The sequence below is a fragment of the Pezoporus wallicus genome, unplaced genomic scaffold, assembly GCF_028554395.1.
Source record: "Pezoporus wallicus isolate ANWC-B61680 ecotype Strahan unplaced genomic scaffold, APGP_CSIRO_Pwel_v1 contig_7545, whole genome shotgun sequence".
Classification (NCBI taxonomy): Eukaryota; Metazoa; Chordata; class Aves; order Psittaciformes; family Psittacidae; genus Pezoporus; species Pezoporus wallicus.
Window position 1 is genome coordinate 6,221,835 of NW_026642398.1, and position 26,661 is coordinate 6,248,495.

General features: G+C 38.1%; 1 protein-coding gene and 1 long non-coding RNA gene across 4 annotated transcripts in view; one reads left to right on the forward strand and one right to left on the reverse strand.

Annotated features, from left to right (window-relative positions):
- The window catches only part of EFR3A (EFR3 homolog A), a 75,757-nt gene extending 57,623 nt beyond the window's left edge, over positions 1-18,134 (reverse strand). The window contains exons 1-3 of one of the 2 annotated variants that reach the window (XM_057429835.1): positions 18,082-18,134; positions 13,017-13,070; positions 7,325-7,414 (exon numbers count right to left, since the gene is read on the reverse strand). In XM_057429835.1, the coding sequence (XP_057285818.1) occupies positions 7,325-7,337 (13 nt within the window). In that variant the 5' untranslated portion in view covers positions 7,338-7,414; positions 13,017-13,070; positions 18,082-18,134. The remainder of the gene's footprint in view (positions 1-7,324; positions 7,415-13,016; positions 13,071-18,081) is intronic. The other variant, XM_057429836.1, reaches the window with a different exon arrangement.
- A 516-nt stretch (positions 18,135-18,650) lies between these two features.
- LOC130610170 (uncharacterized) lies at positions 18,651-22,608 on the forward strand. 2 transcript variants are annotated; one of them, XR_008974975.1, is made up of 3 exons: positions 18,651-18,764; positions 19,955-20,072; positions 22,439-22,608. It is a non-coding gene; the product is annotated as an uncharacterized LOC130610170 (long non-coding RNA). The 2 variants fall into 2 exon arrangements; XR_008974976.1 differs by having other exon boundaries at positions 18,687-18,814.
- Positions 22,609-26,661: the final 4,053 nt, after the last annotated feature.

The window sequence follows — 26,661 nt, forward strand, 5'->3', positions numbered from 1 at the left end:
TCTGATGAGCTCTGTGACACCTACATAAAGCCACCAAGCACGTGAAAAACTTCAGTATCAGATTCTGTTAACAAGGCCAGGCACAAGAAGAGAGAAAAGTATGAAAGATACATCATCAATGTGTGATTCACAGCTCATCGAATCAAACTGCAGAGCCAGTTTCATTACTTCAACTTCCCCAGAACAGTCATTATTTCTGTGACTAGAAGCTAAAAAAACTGTATAGTTCAGGAAAACCTGTGTTCATTCAGCTGCCACACATCACTACAGAGTGACAAATAAATTAGCAGAACATACTCACTTGATCTTGCTGAAGAATGGTCAGAAAAATTATTTAAGACAGGCTGCTGACCATAAAGGCTTTTTAAACTAAAGGGTTTATCTCTAAGATCAGGGAAGCACTTAAAAAATTAATAGGTTAATGAAACTAACATTATCTCTAATAATACTTCAGAATTCAAGAAGCAAGGATTACAGAATTTAAATCCTTTACATCCTTACTCACAAAGATTGTGACACGTCAGGTAGAAAAATCAATTCGGAGTTAAACAATTCTGAAATTCCTTTCTGGCTTCCCGGCACATCTCATCATTTTATCGTTTTACTTCCTAGATTACATCCACTTGGGCAACACAAATACAGGATTTCCATATAGGTCTTTCTGTAAACCATGGAAATCATAATGTCCTGGTTTTAATAAAATCACAACTAAAAATTTCCACCAAATACCAATTCTAAAGTTAAGAGACTTGTGCTAATAACATAGTGTTTAGTGCAAAGAAACTCAGACAAAAGACTGAGCTGCACAGAAACTGTCACCACACAGTTTATTAAAGGAACCCTGTTGTGACAATTAGAAAAATACCCATTGCAATAAAGTTTTATTTGAAATGAGTTTGTCTGAATCTTCACTTACATCTTACTCATAAAAATTACAGGAACACAAAGCCTTCAAGCCAGCTTTAGACACCAAACACCAAGTTTTGCCTATCAAGCTTAAAGCTGCCAGATTATTTTTTTTATCAAAATCTGCCAAAGCAGAAAACAAATGGACTGTAAAATTTATCTCATGCTAGAATTCCTTCCACAATTCTGTAATGCTAATATTGCTGTCAACTGTCTGCAGAACATTAACGACCTGAACCAAGATTTCATATTCACTCACTGAATATTTTTGTTGTCCCAAGCTTATCTGGTCATCTGTATCTTTATTGTCTGTCTTACAAGATTAAAAAGAGCCTTATCAAAAAATAGCATAATTAACAAAAAGTTTGAATCTACCTATAAATGCATGTTTTGCTAATATCAAGAAACTGAACAATATTAAAAATACATTTGGTTGCTCAATGTACTATATAATTATGTAAAAACTGAGTACTTTTATACATTAAAATTTTATTTCACTTGTCTATATCTGAGATGAGAAACACAAACAAAAAGTAATTGGTTTCAAATATCCAGAGTAAAGTGTGTAAAGTAACACTTCACTACACTAACTATACCTGCTTGGTTTTGAACTGCTAATATCAGTTGATGCATTTCATTTTCAAGGGCATTCCCTTTCCACTATGAAAAACAGATCAAGTATTTTAGAACAAGGAAATTATTCTGGCCATATAAGGGAGTTAATTAAAAATATTCTTCACCCTGCTATAAAAAGAATTACTGCTGTAAGGACGCACTCATCAGCCATTGCAATGTCCCTGGAGCGTGCTCCCAGAGAGAACAGCAACCTCATCACTTAGCCAGGATGAGGTCCCATTCCCTACATAAACCTCTCCTCTCCTCTACCTTTCACCCTGGTGTCATTTGAGTCCTCAACAGCTGGTTTCCAGCCTCTCTCCACCAAAACTTGGTAAAGACAATGTCCAGATGAAATCTCTGCCTGAAGAATATGATATTCATCTCAATGTGGACTTCTGACCCCCATGACAGCAAAATCACAGTAACAGCCAACATGGAAAATTCCATCCACTACCTTGGTTGGACAATTTTACATTTCTTCTTAAAAACAGTTTGGTGCTCAGTTAATTTGAAGCAAATGGAAAAAACCCACAACCTTCTCCCCAGAATTTCTTCTTACGGTAAAGCTAATTATAAAGCTAATTCTGGAGCAGTATGACTTCAAGGTGTGTCATTCTATACTTGGATCAGATCAACACAGAGAGATGCACAGCATGCTACAGGGAAAAGCATGCAAAAATAACCTGAATATGAACTCTTTGTGGAAAGGCGAAATGACAATGCATGTCGAGCTACTAGTTAAGAAGTACGAAAAAGAACCCCAAACCCTACCCTAGTCTTTGTAAGACCCTAGTTTTACAAAGCTTACCACTAAGCCTCTTCAATAAAGTATTCTTTCAGACCCAGTAGCAATTCAAACAAATCCCCAGGGAAGACATTATCTTTGGGATGATGCCTTTTAAAGGCTTCTAATCCATTAAAAGGAAGTTTTGCATTACATCAAGTTCTCTGGTTGCATTCTACTTCACCAGTTCCACCGCCCGCGGTGTTTCCATACTGTCTCTTCTTTCTCCCACCTTTGTTGTTTTCACAGAGTAACTTTGTTTCACTTGCTCATTTCTGTTCTTTTCAACACCACCTCCTCCTTTCCTACTCTGGAGATAGTACCAGCACTCTCTATTTTTAATACAGCATTAAGAATACCTAAAATTAATCTGGTTCCAGCGAAAGAAGCTCTATGGCTTCTTATGAATTTTGCTTCTTAGTTCTTGTCCTTACCTATCTTCCTATTAAGTTGGCCATAACAAGGTCATCAGTGAAGAGGAAATTCTGTCACTGACTACAGAAGACACCTGGAAAGACACATCTAAGATATCTCCTTTTACCCTTCTCCATCACATTTGGCACTGACAACCTGTTCACAGTAAAACATTGGGTAAAGACCAACTTTCATTCCTGCTTTCAACATTGGGTTCACAGTCAGGAAATGAGTTCCAGGGGATAAACGCAGAGGAGGAAAAAGAAGAGTGTGTCATAATACTCCCATTTCTAATAGATACTGACTTGGTAACAAGACGTTTCATAAATCAGTGAAAAATGGGGACATAAGCAAACTACTGGACTAAAGGAGAAGGGGAGGTAAAAGGAGACTCATAATGCTTTGTGTAATCTCTGATGCACATGAACTGGCATTATTCCTCCATCCAGGGAAGCAGTAGAGCACAGAGCAGATTTGTAACAAACACTGTCAAAACACCCACCAAGGCCTCATCCAGTAACACACTGTGCCAGAAGGTCATTTTTTACCTACCATTTAATTCAGAATAAAAAAAGTAAAGAAGGGTTGACATTATCACAGCAGCCTCCTCCTCCCACTATTTAACACGAAATACTTTGATCTGTCTCTTCCTGTCCAAACACATGGCTCCTCCCAGGACCTGTAGATACAGGCAAACAGAGCCACCCCAGCACAGGGATGACTGGCGCAGAAGTAAGCTCCCCGTACCAGACAGGCTACTCTGTTCAAAGCCTGGCTTCACCTTGACTCCAACCTATTCTCTAACCAAGATGGACAAGTTTCAGAATACTGCATCCTTGAACACCTCATGGGTGCAGAGGACAACTGCAGGTGACAGGTAAGCATGCTGTAACCCTCCTAGGCACTCAAAGGCCAACAAACTTATTTTACACTCCTCTATGAGTTCCACTGAGAAGGAGAGCTGCAACATCTGTACCTCTCTTACCACCTTGTTCCCACTCTATTGCAGCATATTTAAAGACATAAGCTCATGGCAGTAGCACATGTGGATTACTTAGTATCTACTGGAACACAAATGGTCACTCAAACACCATGAACAGTTCTGTCTTTCAGCAGATGTTCTGATTCCAAAGTCAGTGTAACAAAAGAAACTGGAATGACCCCCAACACATAGGAAAGCTGCCAAAATGTCTAAAGATCTACCCTGCTGGTCAACTGAACTCTGTATTACATAGTAGCCTCTTCTTGTTTTGAAACTGTGGCTTCCCTACACCAAGCAACAGAAGAAACTGTGAAACACTCCCTACTGCTGAAAGGTCATGAAGATTTTGTCAACACAACACATTCACACCATTTGAAGAGAGCTTAACGGATGGCACTGGTAAACTTTGTCTGTCACCTGGCCTGCAGAAAATAAGCATGCATGTCATGATGAAAAGTCCTGATGATGGGGAAGCAAAGGTTCACATTCACAGGCCTTCTTCCTGGAAGCCTTAAAGCTAATGCAGTGAGAAGGTATAGCTCAGGGAACTAGATTTTAACTAATTCAGCATAAACCACTGAACTGTATATGACATGCAAGTGTGTTGTTCTATACACACTTTTTTTTTTATGGAAACATCCCAAATGCCAACATAAACACGGCCAGAGGTTCAAAAACAAGTTTTACCCTCATTTAAGCATACTCAGCTATAGACTTCAGTACATATACACAAACTATGGAAAAGCATTTCCTAATTAAAAAAACCACACTTTCTGTATACAAGTAGCTCAATACCACATGACATTTGATGCCCCCACACATACATATTGTACATAGAAAGTAATTTTAGAAAGAGAATGGATGAAAACTGTTCTGTGAATCTAGAACCATACTGTGTTTCTCATCTACACTGAGAAAACTGAGTGCAGCAATCCTTGAGGCACACACACAGGGCTCAAAACTTAGAATCATACAATCAATTAGGTTGGAAAAGACCTTTAAGATCAAGTCCAACCATTACCCCAGGACTGCCAAGACCACCGCTAAAGGGTATCATTGAGGGCCTCATCTACATGGTTTGTGAATGCTTCCAGGGACAGTCTGCTCCTGTTCATCAACAAAGTGTTTAAACTGTGTTGACATTATTGAAAAATAAAATTCTAACCAAAAATGTTGTAATGTCACTCTGAAAAACAGAGTCCCAGAAGATACACAGGGTTAAGAACTCAAAATTCTTCTTTAATTGTCTTACTAATCTTCCATTAAGTTTACACTCTGCTTGTGTCTATAATTATTCATTTGATTTTTCCGAAAAGCATTTACAAAATACGATATTGCAATTCGGACATGTGAACATACATATAGAAGAGCAATAAAACAATTTGGAATTAAAAATCTGAAAAAATCTCTACATATTCTTACGAACAGATCCTTAGAGCTGCCCCCACTTTCCATTTTAAAGACTTTCTTTTCTCTGCAGACAGCTTTACCTACTTCATCCTGCCCTCATAGATCAACTTTGTGTTACAACTAACAGGCAGAAGTTTATGCAACAACTTTTCAGTATTCATAGTTTTGAAAACAGACATGAAAGACAGCATTTACACCAAAACCCCTCCTTCTAGGTTAATGAATTATAAATTATCCCTGTGGTTCTTATCTTCCCATTAGTTCTAAGGAGTGCTCCGGTTCACAAAAATAATATTCTGTCACTTCTGAAGAAAAATGTCAATATCAATTACAAACTCATTTAAAAAATGCCCAAACACATACAGAAACAGCCTTGGATCCAGCTTGTACTGCATTTATCACAAGAAAACTCTGCTAGTTCAATCATATCAGACGCAGATCAATTATAATTTAATAACTGTTTGTATTTTATCCTATGAAGTTCAAAAGTAGGGTATCAGCATTTCAAAGTCCCTTTCTAACCATTAAACAGTTATGTTGTTTAATGAAAATAAGAAAACAGCTGTTTTAATTGCATAAATTATCCTGTACTTGGTAGAACTACAGAAGTACATGAATAAAGTATCTGTGAAGATTTATCTTCACATATTGCCTTTCATATTAACAGCTTTACAAAGTATCAGGAAGGAGCACTGATTTAGTATAATGATATAGCAAAGCGTTAGGTTGTAATTCCTTACTCATTCTCTTTGTAAGGAATGACTAAGCATTCTCAAGCCACAATTAAAGGCTCAGGGTACCCATATAAAGCCAAAGTACAGATCTTAATCAGCAAAATAGTGTACAATGTCCAAGTACAATTTAGAGTCACAATTGCATTCTTCTTGAAAAAATTAAACGACCAAGACCTCTAACAGATCTCAAGCTGGACATTAAAGAGAGGTCGAGTTATACAGGCACCAACTATTCTTAAAAATCTTGGGGTGTAGAATTCTACTCAAACTTTACAGGGTATAAATCTGGTTTGTTAAAAGCCACTGAATTTAAAAACAATTTAAAAAATGCTTATTTTGAAATAAAATGTTTACCTTTTCTCAAATAATTGTCAGGGATTTTGCACATCTTTACAAAAGATTAATTCTTACTGACATGGCTTTAGAAGAACAATTCAGTATTTGAAAGAAGCCAAAATGCTTAAACACAAAACACCAGTAGTTCAATGGCATTCATTACATGAGCTCAGTTAACACATGTACATTATCAAAGGTTAAACAGTTCTTCACCTCCAATGAAAGCTTTTTGCTCTGAATTAAAAGCATACAAGTCAGACTACTGCAATATTCACTTTATACAAACAAAACACATTTACTGATTTAAACTTCTGTTCCAAGAAAACAGCAAGCACTCTATAAATAGATATAACTGATTCACTCTTTGTATTCTGTACATAGGCAAGCTAAGAGGTTTCTTAGTTTACAAATTACTTCCTGATCTTAAGATTCCTCAATATACCTGTGAAATACAAGGATCCTGTAATTGTTTTAAGTTTTGAAATGTGAATAATTATGACACATCCTTATGTTAGAAAATTTCATGCTGACCTCTACATGGGTACCAAAAGGCTTGTATTCTTTGAGCCAGTTGGGTTACCAGTAAGAGTCATAGGCCCTTGCACACAGCAGCCACAAACAGAAGTTGCTAGTATACCTCCTAGACACAAACTCCAGAATATGAAATAAAGCAGAACTCTGGCTGTTCAGCTAAGCACTTTCAAAATCCAAAACTGTTCACCTTTGGACATGATCACTAGCTGAAATCTGCAAGTTAGTAGATGCAAGTCTCATTCATCTACCTACCCCAGCTTTCTACTCATTCTTGTCTAATGCCTGCTGACTTTTTAGAAATGAAATAGCGATCTATAGCCAAGAGTCATGTACACAGCTAACTTCCATCCTCAGCAATTAACAAGGTACCTGATTCTCTAGAGAGCTGCTGGGGATCCTAGAGGTCAATGACAGGAAAGAAAGTCCATACATCATGTAAAGAGAAAGCCAAAATATTTTTAAAAGCAGTTTACCCTGGTCTTTCCAGAGAGACATGCGTTTAATCAGAGCGGAAAATTTACCCCCTTCTCAAAAATCAAATTTTCCTTTGTTGTCATGCATAAAAAAATAGGACACTTGCATGCATAATCAGCAGAGCCTTCTTACCCTTTCGTCCCATGACTGAGAAATCAATAGCAAACAATGCTGTGCATGAAGGTTAATCGACTCATAGGAAAACCAACTGCAAAGCGATTTCTGTAAATAACAACAACAGCCATGTTTTAATAAAACCTGAGAAAATTATTAAGCTACATTTTAACATTTGATGAATTGCACATGTATAGTTTAAAAGGCTTTGATGGGAATAGAATTAAGTTAATCTCTAAAGCTTCTGATTTCCTTTGTTATATGCCCAGATTGTGCACACATAAATGACCACAGCCTGAAAAAGAAATTCCTCAGGTTTTGATAAGGAATAGACTAAAAATTGTTCCTTTCTTGGCTATACTGAAGTGTATTCCAAAACAAATGGAAGGAATGAAAGGAGGAATGATGTAAATGAGGTTACTAGACATATTTGCAATCTGTTAACATGAGTGATTTTCATATTCTGTGGATCTGCTCCTAAATACTCACTTTCCCAAATGGGGTTAGCACGATGCACGTGGAGAGGACTAACACTTCTTCAAAATTAGCAAGCTTTAAAGAAATCCATGCAGATTCATTAAAGAACAGGGAAGCACCCACACCTTTGGGACAGCTAAAAAATCTTGGGTTTTGTTGTGACTTTTTTTGACTCCGCTCTGTCAAAGGATATATTTACAGAAGTGACCACTTTTTCTTTTCAGTGTAGAAAAGACACTCACCTAAAAAATCAGCTGAAAAAAAAACCACCAAACCTGTATCTAAGTGTTTACATAGCCAAAGCTTTTATTATTTAAAGAATCCATTGGATATTTCGTGACTATAGTATTATAAAAGTTACAGATATTCTGAAATACAGTTACTTTCTTTTACTGGCCTAGGTCTGGCAAATGGCAAACAGCTGAAGGAAGCCCAAACCACGACATGCCCTTCGCAGCTGTTTTTTAAGTTCCTGTGTTGGTTAGGTCACTAGCTGAAAGATGCACTTGATACAGGGCTGCTTCTGTTTCTCATCCTCTAAGGTACTAGAACAAAGCAGCAGAAAGCAATTTGAAACACTCCCCCATGTGACTCTTCTCTACTAGCCAGGAAATTAAAATTTTATAGCATTAAAATGTATTTATTTTAACACTATTCTAAGTAGTTAACAATACCAACAGAAAACTAACAGGCTTCCTAATGCCTATAAGATAAATAAAAGCAATTACGAAAAATGCTTCATTAAATAGAAGGTCCCATTTAGGGTTTTAAAGTTATCAGGGATACATGAAAAACATCCTTGAGATGAGGAAAACAAGTATGTTAGATAGAAAGAGTGGACAACGCTATTAATTAGAGCTATGGCCTAATGTTCCCTAAAACCACTAGAATGCTTAGCCCATGAAATATTTACACAGACAGATTTAGAAATACATCTCCAGCCACCAGGGTTCACAGGGAACTAAATCGTCCCTTCTCATTAACAGTCTTGTTACTACTTACTTGTTATATACAAAATAAACATTAGAATTTTAAAAGACAAATAAATTCATTTCCCAAAGTTGATGCTGAAGGAAGAAACCCAAAGCGAGATTATCTCCCTCTTAAAATGCATTAAGAGCATTAAACACGAGTTAAATATTCATTCATTTCAAATTCCATTTCAAGTGCTGTTTTCCTTCCTACGCTTGGCATGAAAGCTCTAGCCAAAAAGAAAAGTGTAATTTTAACAGGGTTTTTTTTTTTGTTTGGGGGGGGCAGGGGTTGGTTGGTTGTTTAAAGACCATGAAGCAACTGAACTGAAAGCAGTAACAGCCAAGAACAAAGAAAAAGACAATCGCTAGTCAATGTTCAATATTCTATTTACATTCATCTCAAAGACCGGGGAAGCCACCGGTACACACCAACTGCAGACTAGTTGTCTCTGCAAAGACAACTGGCAAAAAGCCACATGGAAAACTGAAGAAACAACATGTTTAATATAGTTTAGCGAGAAGCAGTCAATGCCTTGAGCCTACTCAGAGAAGCACTCTGAAGTTACCAAAACAGTCACTGCACTGTAACCAAGAACAAGCCAAACTGAGGAAGGTTTCCCACATAACCGATACATGTATCTCAAAAATCCGAGTGCTCACTTTCTAAGTAGCAAATATTTGACAGACTAGCACAGAGGAGGCTCGTATTACTAAATTTTACCGCAGTAATTCAAGGGACAATGTGGGAAAATTTCATTTGTCAAAAATCCTTCTTTTTATTTAGTTGCTCTCTTAATTTTTGTTACAGGGCCTGCTAATCAGCAGCTAAAATCAGTTTAACCTAACAATCACGATTAATAAAATTTTGAAAAGCAAGGATATAATTATGTTGATAGAATAAGAACAAAAAAAGAGGAAAAAATGGAAAAAAAAACAACAAACTACACACATAACTACCACAAGTAAAATACATTCTTCTAGACAGCAGGTGTTCTCACCTGTATCACACAACATTTTTATGGTCCAAGCACTTTCATTTTAGTAGAAAATCTGCCTTTAAGTTAAATATTTAATAAAGTAAGTAGGTTAGCTGTTTCTGAAAAAAAAAAAACAAAAACGAAAACCAAAACCAAAACCAACCTCATGTACCAAACAGTGTTTCAAGCATCTGATTAAGTGTGAATATCAGGATCATAATGTTCAAAAAGAAGAGTCTTAATGAAAAAAGCATAGCTAGCTCATATATCAAAACCTTTCTTTAACAGAAGCATTTGTAACACTGCAATCCAAATGCAGCCAACAAAACCCTTCCAAAACCACCCGTGTTCCTAGCAGGAGTGCGTTAAACAAAATTACCTAAACCAGCTATAGAAAAGGGAAATTGAGAGCACAATTGTGACAAATGTAAAACATGTACTGGCTGTACTGCAAAGGCTGTCTGCTTACAAGTTCTTTGGTTTTGTTTTTAACTAAAACGACTAATTCATCTTTTCATGGTTTCTTTGTGATAAGGCACAGTTAAATCAGTTAATAAAATAGCTGTGGCTCAAATCAATCTTCTCACTTCTGTTATAAAACACAGTAGGAGTAAACATATTTGCTTTCTGCACACTGCTGCAGCAGTTTTATAGCATTACACCTCCACTACAACCTAGATGTCAAAATTTTACCATGCATGGCTAGACAAAAACCAAACACTTTGACATCTTAATCTTTGATTAGGATTGAGAGAGCAGATTGAAAATTTCCTATTTAGGGGCTATTATTGTACTAAGACTAAAACCTTAATGTTATTTTATTAAGGACTCAATGGAGCACTATGTACCCATATTCTTACATAGGATCACTAAATAGCAACATTAATAGAAAGCCTTGATAATCCAATATGTAAAGTGTAGCTAGTGCGAAGACCAGCACACATGACTAAAATGAGGTTAAACGAGATGAACATTACCTTTGGTTAGCTGTGTACATTCATCTCTCTCCCTCTCAATATTACAACCCAGGTCTGACCGCATGCCTTTTTTTTGGACAGTTTAAGGGAGACAAAAAGCAGATTGTCCTGTGAACATTTCATGTACAATAACTTCAAGACTGACTTCTAAAGCATCTCTATGAACAGCTAAAGTCCCCAGAAAGACAAATAATGTCTCCTTGTCCAGTCTGTCCATAATGTCAGTATCTTGACATCTCCAGATCATCCAAGCCACTACTTTTAGACCTAGGAATTCCCCAAGTACTGTACTCTAAAAATGGGGTAAAAATATTAACTGATATAGAAACTCAGGGAAGCAAGCACGACAACACTGGAAGAGAGGGAGTTGGTCAGTATGACCCAAGAACTCCATCAAACTCTTCTTTTATCTAGATACTACTGCCCCACTTAATTTGCAAAGAATTCTTTCTAGAATGACAGAAAACTTTTTTTTTTTTTTTTAAATATTTCACTCTAACAGTCTTTTCCATCTTTTATTCAGAAAGATGCTCAGTGTATTTCTTGACGTGTGGGATGAGAGAACTCCATGTGGGGAAAAAAAAGAAATAAAATCCCAGCCTTTACAAAAAACTGAGATTTTTTTTTTTAGATTTCAAGGACAAATACTTTCAGATTTCAAAATAACACCAAATAGAAGCAACCTGTTTTGTCAATATGCTCTAAAATGAATACTGCAGAACAATCCTAAATTAGCAGGCAGCAGCTTGCCCTTTCACAAACAACAAAGTTGAAGTCTTGAAGGCTGTCTCAATGCACACTGATGAGAAGCGATGCTTGTCTGCATTGCAATCTAATCATACTTCTTCATCACCAAAATTTTTGGAAGGAAACTATTTAAGACAGTTCTGTTACTTCATACGAATTGCAATGCACACACATATGTTAGGTTACCTTCCCTTCATCCATACACTTAAACTTAAAAATCTACACAGAACTAAATGGCTGCATTGTTCTGAATGTCTCACTACAGGTGAAAATTCAATCGGTTGGTTTCATCTCCTTTAAGTTCCATCTGACTCTGTAGTAATGCAGACTCCATATGCATTAGGATAAATAGTGTTAATAACAACCCTGAACATAAGCCTACCTGGTTTAGAAAAACAAAAACATCTTACTTTTGCAGTTTAATAATATTACTTTTCCAGTCTGTTTATAGCCACACACTTCTAAACAGCAGAAGTGACTACCATGATAAAGGCCTTAATATAAGCACAGCGGTGAAACACTATCACAAATGTTGAACCCCAGCACAGTCAAAACTATCTATGGCAGCTGATTCTTATGCACAAGTACAATAAAATATGTATTTGCCATTACTTTGTTACAGTCCCTCATGTCTATGTAGAGAAATAATTTCAACTATTTACCACAAAAGCAGAAAGCATCTAAGGCATGCTACATGACTGTGGTTTCAAACAACATAACACAGAATTACTGTAAAACATTTTTGGTACCCAGCAGTCACAACTAACTACAAATCTTAGGACAATGCAAAATGAAAAAGGGTCAAATATTTTCCTCATGAAATTAAACATGCGTGAAATTTATTACAAAACTATCATTAAAGTGCATTGCATATGATAGTTACTGTAACTTTATGAAGACCTCCTTATCCTCTGGATAAAGCAGAGTGTTTTACCCAAAGCCTGATGTTAGTAATTTTACTAGAGACCACGCAGGATTTTTCTAAACAGAAAAATGAAAAAGTAGTTGGATTTAATACTATTGTAACACATTTCACAACTTAAGCCTTTGTGTGAGGGAAATTTGCTACTCTTCAAGGCAGACAATAATTTGATTCTTTAAAGCATCTGCCTCAGAAATTTCATTTAAGTTTGAATGTTAAAAATTTTAAGTCTTACCACTTTGTATCCTAAATAGTAATTTTATCTTCTATAAGCAGTGTTTGGAATTTTCCACAGAAAGGATTACAGATATGTTAGAATGCCTTTTTATTTTTTAATACAACTATTTCAGCACGTATTTTAAAATCACAAAATTCAATGTTAAACTGTAAACTTTGGATCAAAAAGGAAAATGCAGAGTCTATGCCAGGCTCTTTTGAAAAAAAATACAGAAATTTACAAAGGCAAAAGCTGTATAATGCTGAAATTAGAAATATCTTATAGATTACAAGTATCATATTTTCTTTTGGTTTATTTTAATGTTAATTATAGTAGAACTTTTAACCCCCAAATGACAATATCATAATAGTAAACACTCCTAAATACCATTTTAATGTACTTAAGTTAACAATACTTACTGCCAGGCATTGTCAATCAGGAATCTGTCTTCAATTTTGCAAAACCATTATAAACTATCGAGAAACAACAAAAAAATAGTAAGTCAAAACAATAATTTAAGACAATTTACATCCAAATACACATAGCAACTTATGCAGAATGAGCCACAGTCACATTCTTCAGCTCCAGCACGAAACTGTTACCACAGAAACCCAGATATCACTTTATCGGACCAGACTAAATGTAGGTTTTGCCAGGGCTAGAAATTTAGCTTTTCTGATCTTGTATTTGATGCCTGAGTAAAATATTTTTCGCTGTATTTATTGGGATGACCTTTCAAACTGCCTCTGTTTAGGATGATAATTGCTATACAGCCTTTCAGGATACTTCCCCTTCAAACGTAAATCAGCACTTCTCCAGAGAAACACCTGCCAAAGGTTTGTGTTCTGCACACAGAAAAATGAGGCTGCAAAAGCTGTGTGGCACTTTCTAGGATGTTTTGCTCCCAGTTTTGAAAAAAAAGGCAGATTTTAAATCAAAGACCAAATTACTATAAACAGCAGTTGCTCAAAGCATTTTTGATGCAATTGGGTATCTTCATAAAATGAACTCAATTGAAGTTAGGACAACCTATTTTGGGGATAAAAATAGCCTAATCTACCATTTAATTCTTGAGGATTAAAATGCTACTCGTGAAGATTTTTCTATATTAAAGCAGCGCATCTGAGTTTCATTAACTGCCAAATGCAACCTCTCTGCAAATGTACCTTTCGATATACAATAAAAAAAAATCTCAGTTAAAGAGAATGAGTTACTGTTCCCAAAGCTAAAAAAAAAAATAAATAATAAATTGAAGATATTCAGCTAATAGTTGTTTATATATGCACACCAAAATACCTACAATTCCAGGCAATGATAATGTGTGAATAAACATTTATTTGATCACAAGACACAAGCAGTGTTCATAGGTGTTAAAAATAAACCTTATTGTACATTTATTTCAATCAGGGGTTCTAATTTGCTGATAGCAACTGTGATTAAAAATAGTGCTTCAAAGCAATTTATTTAACATGTGCTACCCTATTAGAAGGCTGCATGTCCCTCTCCAAGGACAGTTAGTAGCAGCATAATTTTCTACAACAAAATGTGCTGTGGATTGTGATGTTCAACAGACACATGGAAAAGTAAAACCTCTAATACAGAGTGAAGAACTCGGCTGAGAGATTACAGAAGACATTTACTGACATATAAGAACATAAAAATGAAAAGAGCCTGATGAGAGGTTCAAGGAAGTCAAGTGCCAGACTCTGTTTTACTGACCATCACAAGCAATCAGGACTTCAATACATTTTGCTACTTTAGCACTGCTGTTGCAGGCAAAATCAACAACCTTTAGAAGATATTCATTACTAGAAAAGCTGCATAAGCAACTAAGGTAAGTGTCCAACTAGAAGACTTTTGGTTCTGTTTTTAAATAATTCACTGGATTTTTAATCATTTATGATCTGTAACAGGATCAAAAATTCAATATGGAGGTGGCCTGGCTTCTACATGCAGAACAGACTACACAATTTCCTCTCCATAAAGGGCTCAATCACTGGCTCATCAGGCCTAGGTCAAAGCTCAGTCCAGATACTGATAGCTGCTACACTAGAACAGAACTAAAAATAAGAAGCTTCCTATCATGAGCCTGTTCTGCTGTTTGTCACTGAATTAGATTTGACATATCAAGAGAGGGAAAAGAACAAACAACGAACAAAACAACACACAGAATTTTATGAAGTAGAACTTGGCTACAATTAAAAAACAGAGATGGTAAATCATGAGATATAATTTAGTTTCCTAAATAGTTTAACACATACTAACATGTTCCATGTAATTTTGCTGTATTTGACAGATGACCAGAAGCAACTTAAGGATGCTATGTGCCTATACAATGTCTTCTCCAGCAAAGCAGCAGACCCTGGATACTAAAAAAGTAAATAAGAGCCATGCCTAATTTCCGTGGAGGATTAAAGTTATTCTGTTTTCCTAAAGATGCAATAATAATTCCAAACACAATTGTAATCAAAGTGTAATGCTACTGAATGTACCTTAAAAGGCAGATCAACACTTGTATGATACATAAGTCATTTTTCTTAACACAAAAAAAAAAAAAATATCAGTTTAAAGGAGATTTTAAATGATTTGCCTAAGATAAGGAAATCCAAAGCCAATTCATTGCATTGCCAGGTTCAAGCTGCACCAACAGGAATAAAACTATTCTTGGTTTGACTTATTAGTTCCAATAATCATCTTCCTCCATTACATGCTTGCATGTGATTTTTTTTTCTTCATTACTTTAACTAAACTGGGATCTGAAATTAAAAGATAGTTTATAAACAGAAACTATTTCTTATTATCACAAGATTCCATAAATGTCAGTGAAAGGCAAACAGAAAAGCAGACATCTTGTCTGCTCTAAAACAGATCTCTGTAAAAGGTCTACAATTGAAAACTGTATATAATACCCTCGTACTCCAGGCAAAGAAACAGAAGTCAGCACACCTGAGGCTTTGTATTTTCTATCAGTAAGTCCACGATTATGATAGTGTATTATGTAATGCTATAAATTATTAACTTGATTTTGAGTATTCAAAACAAAATTGCCAGCTGGGCACCTATCCACTCCTTCAAATTATGCCAAAGAAGAAGAGAGGTTTAAGCACCTGTCAGAAAGGCAACATAAGCTGGGCAGGCATGAACTGAAAAACATAAAAATACACTACACAATGAGTTTTTACATCATTTGGTTCCCCACCCATATTTCCTACTTGAAAAATCAATCAAGGCCTTTAGTTTTGAAGGCAGGCAAGTGGCCAGTGCAATGAAAGATTCATGTCACATGCTCATTCCTAAATATAGACCGACAGGCTCCAACGGTAATTCCCAGAATCCAAAAAATTCAATATAAGATGGATTCACACACCACAGTGCAGTTCTGTGGAAGTACCTGACTTTATTTCAAATTAGCTTTCTCAGGTAGAGAAGCAAACCCTGGCATGAGGCTGGCTGCATTAATGAGGCTGCCCACCCAGGAGAGTTCAGCTAAACAGGCACATGTAAAAGGACATTTGTCCTGCTTCACCTTAGAGAATTAAGCCTTGATTAGACAGCTTTAGGACAAGAAAAACCTTGCACATTAAATAAGTGTTCCTTTAGCAACCTTTCCCCCCTTCTCAAAGGCTAGTTTAATCCAATACCCATTTCATTAACAAAATTAAAAGCAATGCTCCTCTGCCCAGGTACACATGTTGCCAGTGGAGGGTTAAAAATCCATCAGATAAATAGGTTTTGTGCTGATCTAACTACAGAAAACATGATTTGCTTATATTTGAAAAGTCTTCAAAAGCTGTTTGAAACTAACACAGCAATTTTGCAATAATTACTTCATTACAGAGTTAGACTGGGCAGTTAAACGTGCCTGATACTGACCAAAGCTGTTTCTAACCTGTGAATTTTACAATTTAGATTTCATAATTAGAAGTACTAACCCCTTTCATTATACTTGAAGTTCAACTGCCAAGTCTGATTAGCATTCTAATGCCTCCTTCCACTTCCATGTAATATAAAATCTCTTGATTCTTTTCTCCTGTACAAGTTTGGATCAGAAATAGAGAGAAGTTACTGCTCAACAACTGCAAACTTTTTCATAACAAGGACATAACAAGGATGCCAAACTTAACTATTTAATTTTAAAGCAGCTATTCAATTATAAACTGTATTCTAATTCCCATTTTTGTGGTTCTGTTTTTTGGTTTTTTTTTCCTGAATCAGAAATTAATCCCATTCTAGAAGCCTTTTTCTGGACAACTATTAAGTGTTATTGAAAAGCGTAAATAAAACTTATGCATAAGCCTTTATGCATATCAGAACACTACAATCCAGATTTCAACCCCAAACGACTGGTTTCTCAGGGATAGTTCACAAGTTTCGGAGCATCCATACACTGAAGCTTCCAGCAGGATGCCCTGAACACTAAAGTTACTTCAGAAAACAGTTCAAATTATTTTAAATGCATTATCAAAGGCTTCAGGAATTAGAGGACCTGTATCTTCCCAAAGCCGCCTGTGTTATTCAGGTTTTAGCTCACCTACTCAATTTGCACAGCAAACATTTGATTTAGCTTTATAAAGTAAAACATCTAGGCTTGCAAACTTCATTTTGAAGTAGGAATTAAAGTGCTATTTCTAAGTAACAGGATTTTCCACAAGTTCTCCAACAGAGCACAGAGATCTCAGTCCACACCAGGATCTTTTCTTCCTAGCATATCAGCTATGGGATACCTTCCAAGGTGTATTCAGCACAACAAAAGCGAAGTTGTACTATAATTAGTTCTCAGTAATAGGATTTTGGACTTACACCTCAATTATCTACAAGCATGGCTCCACGCTGCACAATTAAAGCAGAAGATGAAGCTGTTTAAGAAAGCTCACAGAGCAGCCCTATTGTACACTTGCATTGTGCTCGGTTAATGCTTAGCAGTACCTCGCTGTGTTATAGCCAATTTGACGGAAAACAGCTCCGGGAAATCCCAAAGCCACAGCTCTCTACTGCTTCGCTACTTTCAGACTGATGTTACTGGGATATCCCACTACATCAGTCACGACTGGTGACTGATAACAAGGTTTTGACTTATGACCGCCTCATGGAAGGCCTCTACGTCTTGCAGGAGCGTCACGCATGGACCACTCAGTAGTGGCAGCTCCAAAAGTCCTCTCCTGGGAAAGGAACTGGGGGGTCCTGCTCGCTACCACAGGCCCCCGGGACAGGGTTTGTGGCGGGCAGCACCCACCGTGGCACCCCGAGCCGGCCGCGCTGCCCATTGCGTGCGGTGCGCCGAGAGGCGACGTCCTAAGGCTGCTTCTCCCGCCTCCCTCCCGCTGCCCTGAGGGGTCCCGCTGCCCCGCTCAGCGCCCGCCTATCTAGCGCGTCCTCCTCGCTCCCAAACGCCGAGAGCAGGGAAACGATCATAAAAACGGGTAAAGGAGACGACTGTGAAGGTGAAGACAAGAAAGCACCGCTTCCTGGCGGCCCCAGACTCACCTCAGGGACCTCTCCGACTCGCTTTACCAGGCGCCATCTTCCCCCCACCCCCCGTAAGTCACCCGCGCGCAAAGCACGCCGGGAGTTGTAGTCGTGTAGGGAGCCGTGCCGCGTCCTGTCTCCGTCTGTCGCTCCACACACACAAGCAACGACCAGGCGTCACGGCGGAAGAAGGAGCACCCCGACAGGGCGCAGCGGCCCCAGGGCAAGGGGTGCTCCGTGCCCGGACACCGTGAAGGGTGGCCGAGGCGGGCAAAGGGAGCCCTGGCGGACACAACTCCCGGCATGCTTTGCGGTGGGGTACAGGGGCTGGCCCCGGGTCGGGGCGGCCATGAGGGGGGCGCTGGTTTCACCGGGGTCCGGTACCGGTTCGGTTGTCTGGGCGAGCTGAAGCGCTGGTGGAGGGTCTTTGCCCCTGTGCCTGTGGTAGCTGCCCTGGTGGTGATGTGCGTGAGGAAATGGAGTCACTTCTGTGAAGGGCAGTGGGGTGCCCGGGAGGGAAAAGGCGCTCATTTCTTCAGACAGCAAAGTCAAAGTCGGACCGTAAACCGGCGTGTTTCTGCAATTATTAGTGCGAATTGGACAGGAGCTGTGCTCAGCTCCGATTACCACTGCTGAAGGAAGGGTCCAGCATGAAGTTCGTGATGGACAACTCCAATGGAGACCATACAAAACAGCTACTGGTATGAGGCAGTAATCTCTGAATCTGTTCTCCTTGAAGTAATGCTACCAGGTACAAAACCTGTTGCCTTTGTTGCCTGATTTTCTAGACAGCCAAGGGGAAATCTGAAAAGATATACCTCGTTTTAGATAGCTCCTTCTGAAAGGAGACAGCCCAGTCCAACTGTCAGGTTAGATGGATGAGTCAAAGGTATTCTCCACATTTGAATCACAGAGTCACGGACTGGTTTGGGTTGGAAGGGACCTGAAAGCTCATCCAAGTTCCAGCCCTGTGCTATGGGCAGGGACACCTTCCACTAGAGCAGATTGCTCCGAGCCCTGTCCAACCTGGTCTTGAACACTGCCAGGAATGGGGTAACCACAGCTTCTCCGGGCACCCTGTGCCAGCGCCTCAGCACCACCCAGCTCGTGTCAGATGCAGCTTTAGTCTGAAGATCTTTCTTCTAACCACCAGCTATAGGCAGCCTATGCTCTTTATGGAAGTGTTTCATTCAAGCTGTATTTCTCTAACAGGCAAATGTCTATTAGTTGTGCATAAGGGCATGCAGGCTCCAACATACCTGTCATGCCACATGTTTTGAGGAAAATGCTGGCAAATAGTGCAGATACTAGTTTCTTACTAGCTGTTTGAATGAGACAAGCAGCAACCCAGTGGTGTTCATTCAGCCGCTACTCACAGGTTTAAATGTAGCACTGTGAGTACCGTCCTGATTTCTCTATTTTTTCTTTTGGTTTAAGAAACACTAAAATGGTTTAAAGCCAAAGTTTCAGTGTGTAACATTACAGCTTCTATGTCTCTGATGAGTACCTTTTATTATCTGAGGGGGTTTGAAATGTTTTCCTCCTGTTTTATTATGTTATAAACATCTGTGAATATGGAGTAGACTTGCAAAGCTCAAATCATACAGTAAATATTGTGTTGGAATTAAGCTTTGTTTGAAGAGATCTGCTATGCTTGGAAGCAGGCCTTTTTTATATAAACCATGTGGTATCTAATATTCAATAAAATTCATTAAAGTCCTTAGCTTAATTGTAGTTCTGTTGTTTCAAACAAATGTCTTCCTAATTCAATTTCAGTTCAGAGCAAAAAGCTGTATCTCATGAATACTTGTGTTGATTTCTCTGAGCTTCTTTATGTGCTATGTAATGGGTAGCAGATTTACTTGTGGAATACAAGAGTTTTTCATTTTAGTGAGGACAACAGAAGAGCATCCAGCCACCTTTCTGTCCCACACCAATTTGTCATTAACCATCTATGTAAGATGGACCTGATCCTTTGACCACATCTAGGGTGACAATCAAACTACCAAGTAAGATTAACAAAAAGTTCCATTACATACCTAGGAAATTTCTGCATGTCTAATTTGCAGCCAAACTGTCTGGTTTTGCTTCCCCTCATCCCAAGCCCATCTAAGTGAACTAGCCAGTTTTGACTGAATGTCTCCTAAATCTTGAGGACCAAAAGTTCATACATGTGTTTTTCCACACATGCACACAACTCTGTGTCCCGTGTGGCCTGCTTTTGAATTGTTTGTAAAAGTGATAATAATCCTATAGGCATAACTTTTAGAGCTTTCACTCTAGAAGTATCTAAAGGGTGAGACAGAAGCATCGTGTTCTGTGGCCAGGACTAAAATGTGAATTGCATTAGTAATTTGGCAGTAGCAGTTCTATGATCTCTAATTGGATAACTAAAGCATGAAAGTACAATCAAATGTTCAATGTCTGCAGCAAGCAGGAAGAAGAACTTCAGTTTGAAAAGCTAGTAAAGGTTCAAAAGGGTAACAGGAATTATTAGTTACCCTTGGATGTTCTAAAAGTATGAGCTCTTTTCAAGGAGTTTTAAAGAAAAATAAGAAGGAAAGTAAAAAATCCTAAAGGAATTAATGTACCCCAACAACAGTATAATGCAGGAATGGCAGAAAGTTAATGTTGTACCTGTGTAGGAAAGATACAATTATATAGATGGAGAAAAATAGATAAGTAAATGTACAGTACTCATCAACAGAAATGAGCAAAGGGTGAAAGGTGATTGACTTACAGCTGCTCACCACTGCACTTTAAAATCCTTTATAGCAATTAATTTGGGCTTTTGCAGTGAGAAAGCAGTAGTTTTCATAGCAATAGCTCTATGGTTTGCTCAGCTACCAGAAGAGAAAAACATTCACAGGCATTTCACTGAAATATATTTCATCTATATAATCAGTCGCCAATTAAATAATTTTATTAATACTTATTTGGTGATGTACTTTTCCAATCACATATTTTTATGCTTGATTCTATAAATGGGTGGCAATTACAGTATTTTATAAGTTGATGATAGAAGATGTTTCTACCAAGAATAGTTAGACTGCAGTGATCAGATCCTCAGGGCCTGTGTTAAGACATTTACATTGTTCATTTTGGCAGGAGCACAGTGGTTGCAAACTGCCGATATGAACCAGCCCTGAAAGCAGAGCAGAGAGTTCGTGCCAATTCCACCCCCCCCAACCATCCAGCATCTTCCTAGTAGATATCTTTTTTTTTTTTATCCCCAGTCTCTTCTCAAGCAAGATTTCTCAGTGACAGCTCTGCTCACCAGGAAGACAGCTGTCAGGGGCACAGCAAATATAGATTGGAATGATTATAACTTTTTAGAAATGCTCAGAAAGTGCTGAGCAGCCGCTGTCAGAAAAGTTAGTGCCTTGCAGATGTCTCGGAGCAAGAATCTTCAAATTGCATCCAAAATCCCCAAATACTTGTCAAAACTATGGCCATAGATACTTGGAGAATAAATTCCACATCAAAATTGAAAATGTCAACATGAAAATGTCAGATGTGTAAGAAAAGTTCTCATATGATGTATATATACACACATGTATGTATTTGATAACAGATAATAGTTTATGATACATAGGTGCTTTATTCTTAAGTCATTAATTATTCTAAAGTTAAAGAGTCTTTATAACAAGTTTATTCAGAGAAGGAGACATTCTTACTCCATTGGATTACATACTCTTCATCCTTTCCTCTGGCATCAGGATTGTCTATAGTTACAATTTTCCTGGCAGATTGGAGCAATTCTGGTAGGTTTTATTTTTAGAATGGGTACTGTTTCTATAAACTAAATGGGTTTATAATACCCTATTTAAGTGAGGTCTGTGTTATTAAAATTTAACATACTTGTCCAGCTGGGGGCAGAAGGGGAATGAAGTAGAGAACTTTTACCAATACAGAGTGGCCGTGTGATGCCTCAGATACTGTGCGTGAAACTCAGATTTCCTGAAGTGTTGTCTGTAAAGGGCTGGCTATGCGGATAAGTTCCAGTTTATCACATCACAGTTTTCCTACTCCAGATCAGTGACCTATAAGTCAAGTTCCAAATCCATTCCACTGAGCAGCTGATGTACCTCAGCATCTTCTGTATATCTTCACTTGAGGTGTTCTCTTCCCTCTGCTATATAATAGGAAATTAATGTCAAAATTTATGCTTACCATAACAGCCAAAAATAGAATCTAATTATTCTCATCCATTTTCAGTCTCAGCTAGATTATTTTTTGAGACTCAGTTAAAATCCTCTGGAAAAGAATGAATGTGCTCCAGTTTTGTTGCAAACAATATTTATTCTGCCAAGTACTGATAACAAACAATGCACATTATGTTTCATGCAATTCATTTTTATTTCTTTTTCCTTAGTTTCTAAGGCTTTTGCAATCACACTGGTCAGTCCCTGATATCTTGAGAGCCAAAAGTCTAACTTCAGCCACACACAGACACAAATAGAAGTCTCACAGGTAAAATGGTTCTGGCGGTTGGGTGAAAACCTATAAAAAGCTGGGCAAAATTGATGTGAGTTGGTGACCTCACAGAGAGAAAAAAGTATCACATGAATTCATTCTTTATGTTGCTTGGCCTGGTCTGCTCAGGCATGCTGTGTATACAAGCTACAGATACACCACCAAGAGAGGCCTGATGGGTACTTCCTTCTTCCCGGATGATAATGAGGGAATGTGGGAGGGCTGCTAAAAGTATTAGGGAATGAATGAAGTCATGATAAAAAAAAGAGAGGAACTGGGATTATGACAGCGGAGGCACAGTTGTGTAGGATGCAAATCCATGGGAAATCAGGTTTCACCAGTTCCACTGATCAATGAAAGAAAATATTTATGTTTTCCTGTCAATACCTTTTGGAGAAAGGCATGTCACAGCCATTAAAATAAACGTCTCTAAAAGGACTGTGGGTGACAGCCTACACTGAGAAAAAAAAACCCAACTTAATTTCCTATCACAGTGGGCCAGATTCTCAGCTTGTGTGAACTGCCAGGATTAAGCTGAAATGAATTGAGTTGTGCTGTCTTGGTGCCAATTGGCCTGTTTTAGGTTGTTAAAAATACTTTCAAGCAAATACAGATAAACAAAAAAATTAGCCAGGAATATGTTTAGGGAAAATGGATATAAAATTACAGTATGAAAAGCTGTTATGTTGTAATAGATAATGGTAGGAAGGTAAAATATTCACTATTTTCAGATCTACTATCAAAACTAAGTAGGAAATTCATCCCTTTTCACTTCAAAACATTTCTCAGTCTTCTTTATTCTGTTACAAGAAGTAGTATTGTCAAGAAGACCTAGGCTGGGATAAAAGCCTGAAGCATGATTACAAGGGAAGATGGTGATTGTGAGGAGGACTCAGTGGCATGGTGAAACACTGTGGGAATGCTTCAAAATCAAGGACATGCAGTCATGTCTCTCTCAGGCCTCTCTAAAAGCAAACAAGATTATAAATAATAAGAATAACGGGTTCCTGGCCAGTCACTATCAGGAATTCAAGGGTACACACCTATGTTTGCAAAAGAAAAGTGTGTAGGAGCGTGTGAGAGAGAGTGTGATTATTGTGCTGACTTGATCTGTTCCCAGACCACTGGGGCAGAACTGATGACTTTTTGTTCCTGAGCATTGGGGCAATGCTTGCATGTTCTTGAGGAGGTGAGATTGCAGAGTACGTGAATATCCTGTTTGGCTGCATAGTCAAGATCCTTGTCTGTAACTATAAAAAGGACAAGAAAAAAGGAATAAATGACTTAGTCAGATCACATACTGAGTCTGTATCTTTCAATCTGCCACAAAACACAGACTGACTTTAGGAGACCAGAGCCTGGAAACCACTCTTGGTTGAAATGCACAAGGTCATTTTGCTGGCTTTCACTGGGATAGAGTTAATTATCTTCACAGTAGCTAGAATGGAGCTGTATTTTGGATTTGTACTGGAAACAGTGTTGATAACACAGGGATGTTTTCCTTACTTCTAAGCAGTGCTTACACAGAGTAAAGGCCTTTTCTGCTCCTCACCCCACAGCACCAGCAAGCAGGCTGGGGATGCACAAGGAGTTCAGAGGGGACACAGCCAGGACAGCTGACCCAACTGACCCAAGGGATATATTCCAGACCATATGGCATCATGATCAGCATATAAACTGGGGGAAGAAGAAGGGAGAGGGGGACATTTGGAGTGGCATTTGTCTTCCCAAGTAGCCATTAGACATGACAGAGCCCTGCTTCCCTGGACATGGCTGCTGAGGGGAACTGCTGAATGAATTCCTTGTTTTGCTTTGCTTGTGTGTGCAGATTTTGCTTTACCTATTAAATTGTCTTTATCTCAACCCAGGAGTTATCTCCCTTTTACTCTTCAGTTCTCTCCCTCATCTTCTTGCGAGGGGAGTGGAAGAATGGCTGTCTAGGGCTTAGTTGCTCTCTGGCGTTAAACCATGATAGTCATCAATGCTTACTACAGCATCTCCTCTTGTGTACTGAGAACAGCCTCTAAGGCACAGGAATCCCACTACCCCCCTGCTGTTAGTTGATCTTTGTGATAAGTACTGCCTAACTGGAATTGCTGGGGTTAGAGGTAGCTAACAAATGACTGCTCTATGTGTGTCCCAGTAGAGCATTTTTATCTCTTCAGATTTTGGTTTTGAAACTTAATTTCCTTGTGGACTTTTGCCTTAGTGCTTGTTGAAACTTAGCTGAGTTCTTCCAAAAATATAATGTTAATTTGCTTTACACAGCAGCTTCTTGAGATGAGTAGGTAAGACACTTTTACCTCATTTGAACTGAGGCACAGAGAGCTTAAGGTTTGGGATGTCAAGTTTTCAATACAGAAAACTGGTTGGGGTTTTTTGTTTAGTTTTTGGAGTATTTGTCTAGAATGGCAATTGCTACTGCTGTATGAGACTGCCCCTTGCAGAAGCAAGTCACTGCTGGTACCTACGTGCTCACTTCCAGTATGTCCATGGTTTCCCACTCCAGTCTTTCTCATAGATCTAAAGTACATCTTTTCTTAATCCCTCTGAAGGTGGTATGTGTGGAGAAGAGTGGATGTTGTTGCTTCTTTCCTGGAAAAATCCCTTCCTTTCTCTTTTGCATTCATTTAGTTATGCCAATATGCCAAGTTCATAAATAGAAAACTGTGATAAAGGTGTTCCTTTATCTAGTCTCTGTTGAATTCAGCAGCCTGGGAAGAGGTCATGCCCTGATATGACATCTGTGACTGTCAAATTTGGAACTAGCTTCAGATTTGCTCTCAGGTATGCCAGCTGGTCCTGCATGCTTACAACCTGGTTCTATGTGCCCTATGTCCTTCATTAAGGATTCACATGAGGTGTGAATTAAGTTTGCTTGAAGTGATCTAGAACTTGCACAGCCATGTCCTGCCATGTCCATTTCAATCACCTGAACCTTATCTCTTCTCTCTGGGAACAGGTGGGATTCTCAACTTCATCTGACTGTTCGAAGCTAATTGTGAGTGAAGGAGTGAGCATGTGTTGAAATAATATATCATTTGACTAAAAAAACCAAAACACACCAAAAATGTAAAGAGAACGTGGTGTTAAAATGCAGCTTTTCAAGATTGCTGAATTCCATAACCGCTTTAAGAAATGCTATTCAGAAAATCATTGACAGGGTTGATTTCTGGCATCATCTTACCTTGAAGGAGTTCACTGAAGTAAGCAAGACTGTATACAAGTGAATGAACAAAATTTACCTCAGAGTCATTCATCAGCTCTGACTGCTACATAGAAAATACCTGTTGCTTGACCATGTTCTTGGTACAATTTTGACAGAAGAGCAGTTAGGTCATTTATACTGTGTCTAGCACATCTGAGCAAACTTTTAAAGTTGTAAGTAGAAAAAATAGCCCTTTCTAACCAATCCTCTTTCTACCATATTGGTAATTACTGAGATTAAACAAGTATCTCTAAATAGCTTATGTATTCCAATTGCTTCTATTTTCTGCTGGCTTTATGAATGTCCTTCTAAAGAAAGCATGAAAGAGATACTTGCTTTATTTTTCTGAAATAGCCTGCAGAAAAAATTACTTTCATTTTTGGGAATAACAGTAAGTTGTTGGTTTTGAGGAATAAAAAGAATACTCTGCAATACTTGAACTGGTTTCCACTTTAAAGTTTCTGAAGCAAGAGAGCTTGCATGAATTTTTAATCTCCTAAATTTAAATCCTTAGAGTATTGAAGAAAACAAAGCAAACAAACAAAAAGTTCTAGTTGAGCTAAAATAATAACAGAGCTCCCTTCTCCCAGCAAAAACTCATTGATAAAAGGAATTGCAGTGCCTGATCCTCAAACTTAGTTTCCAACTCCTGCAGCAATAACAGCAGCTGGGTTTTTTTAATCCTCGATATCGTAGTGTTGGAGATGCTCTTCCCATAATCTATAACTGTAAATAGGAACAAATCATGATCCAGTTGAAAGGCATTTGTCTTTTTTTAGCAGACCGATTTCATTCACAAGTTCTTGCAGTGAAAACATGAACAGCACTAGGCCCAGGCCTTAGGTGTGCTAGTTTCTGGTTGTTGCTGAGTTTTCCAAGAGGAAATTGTTCATTTTCTTCATGGCCTTTCATTC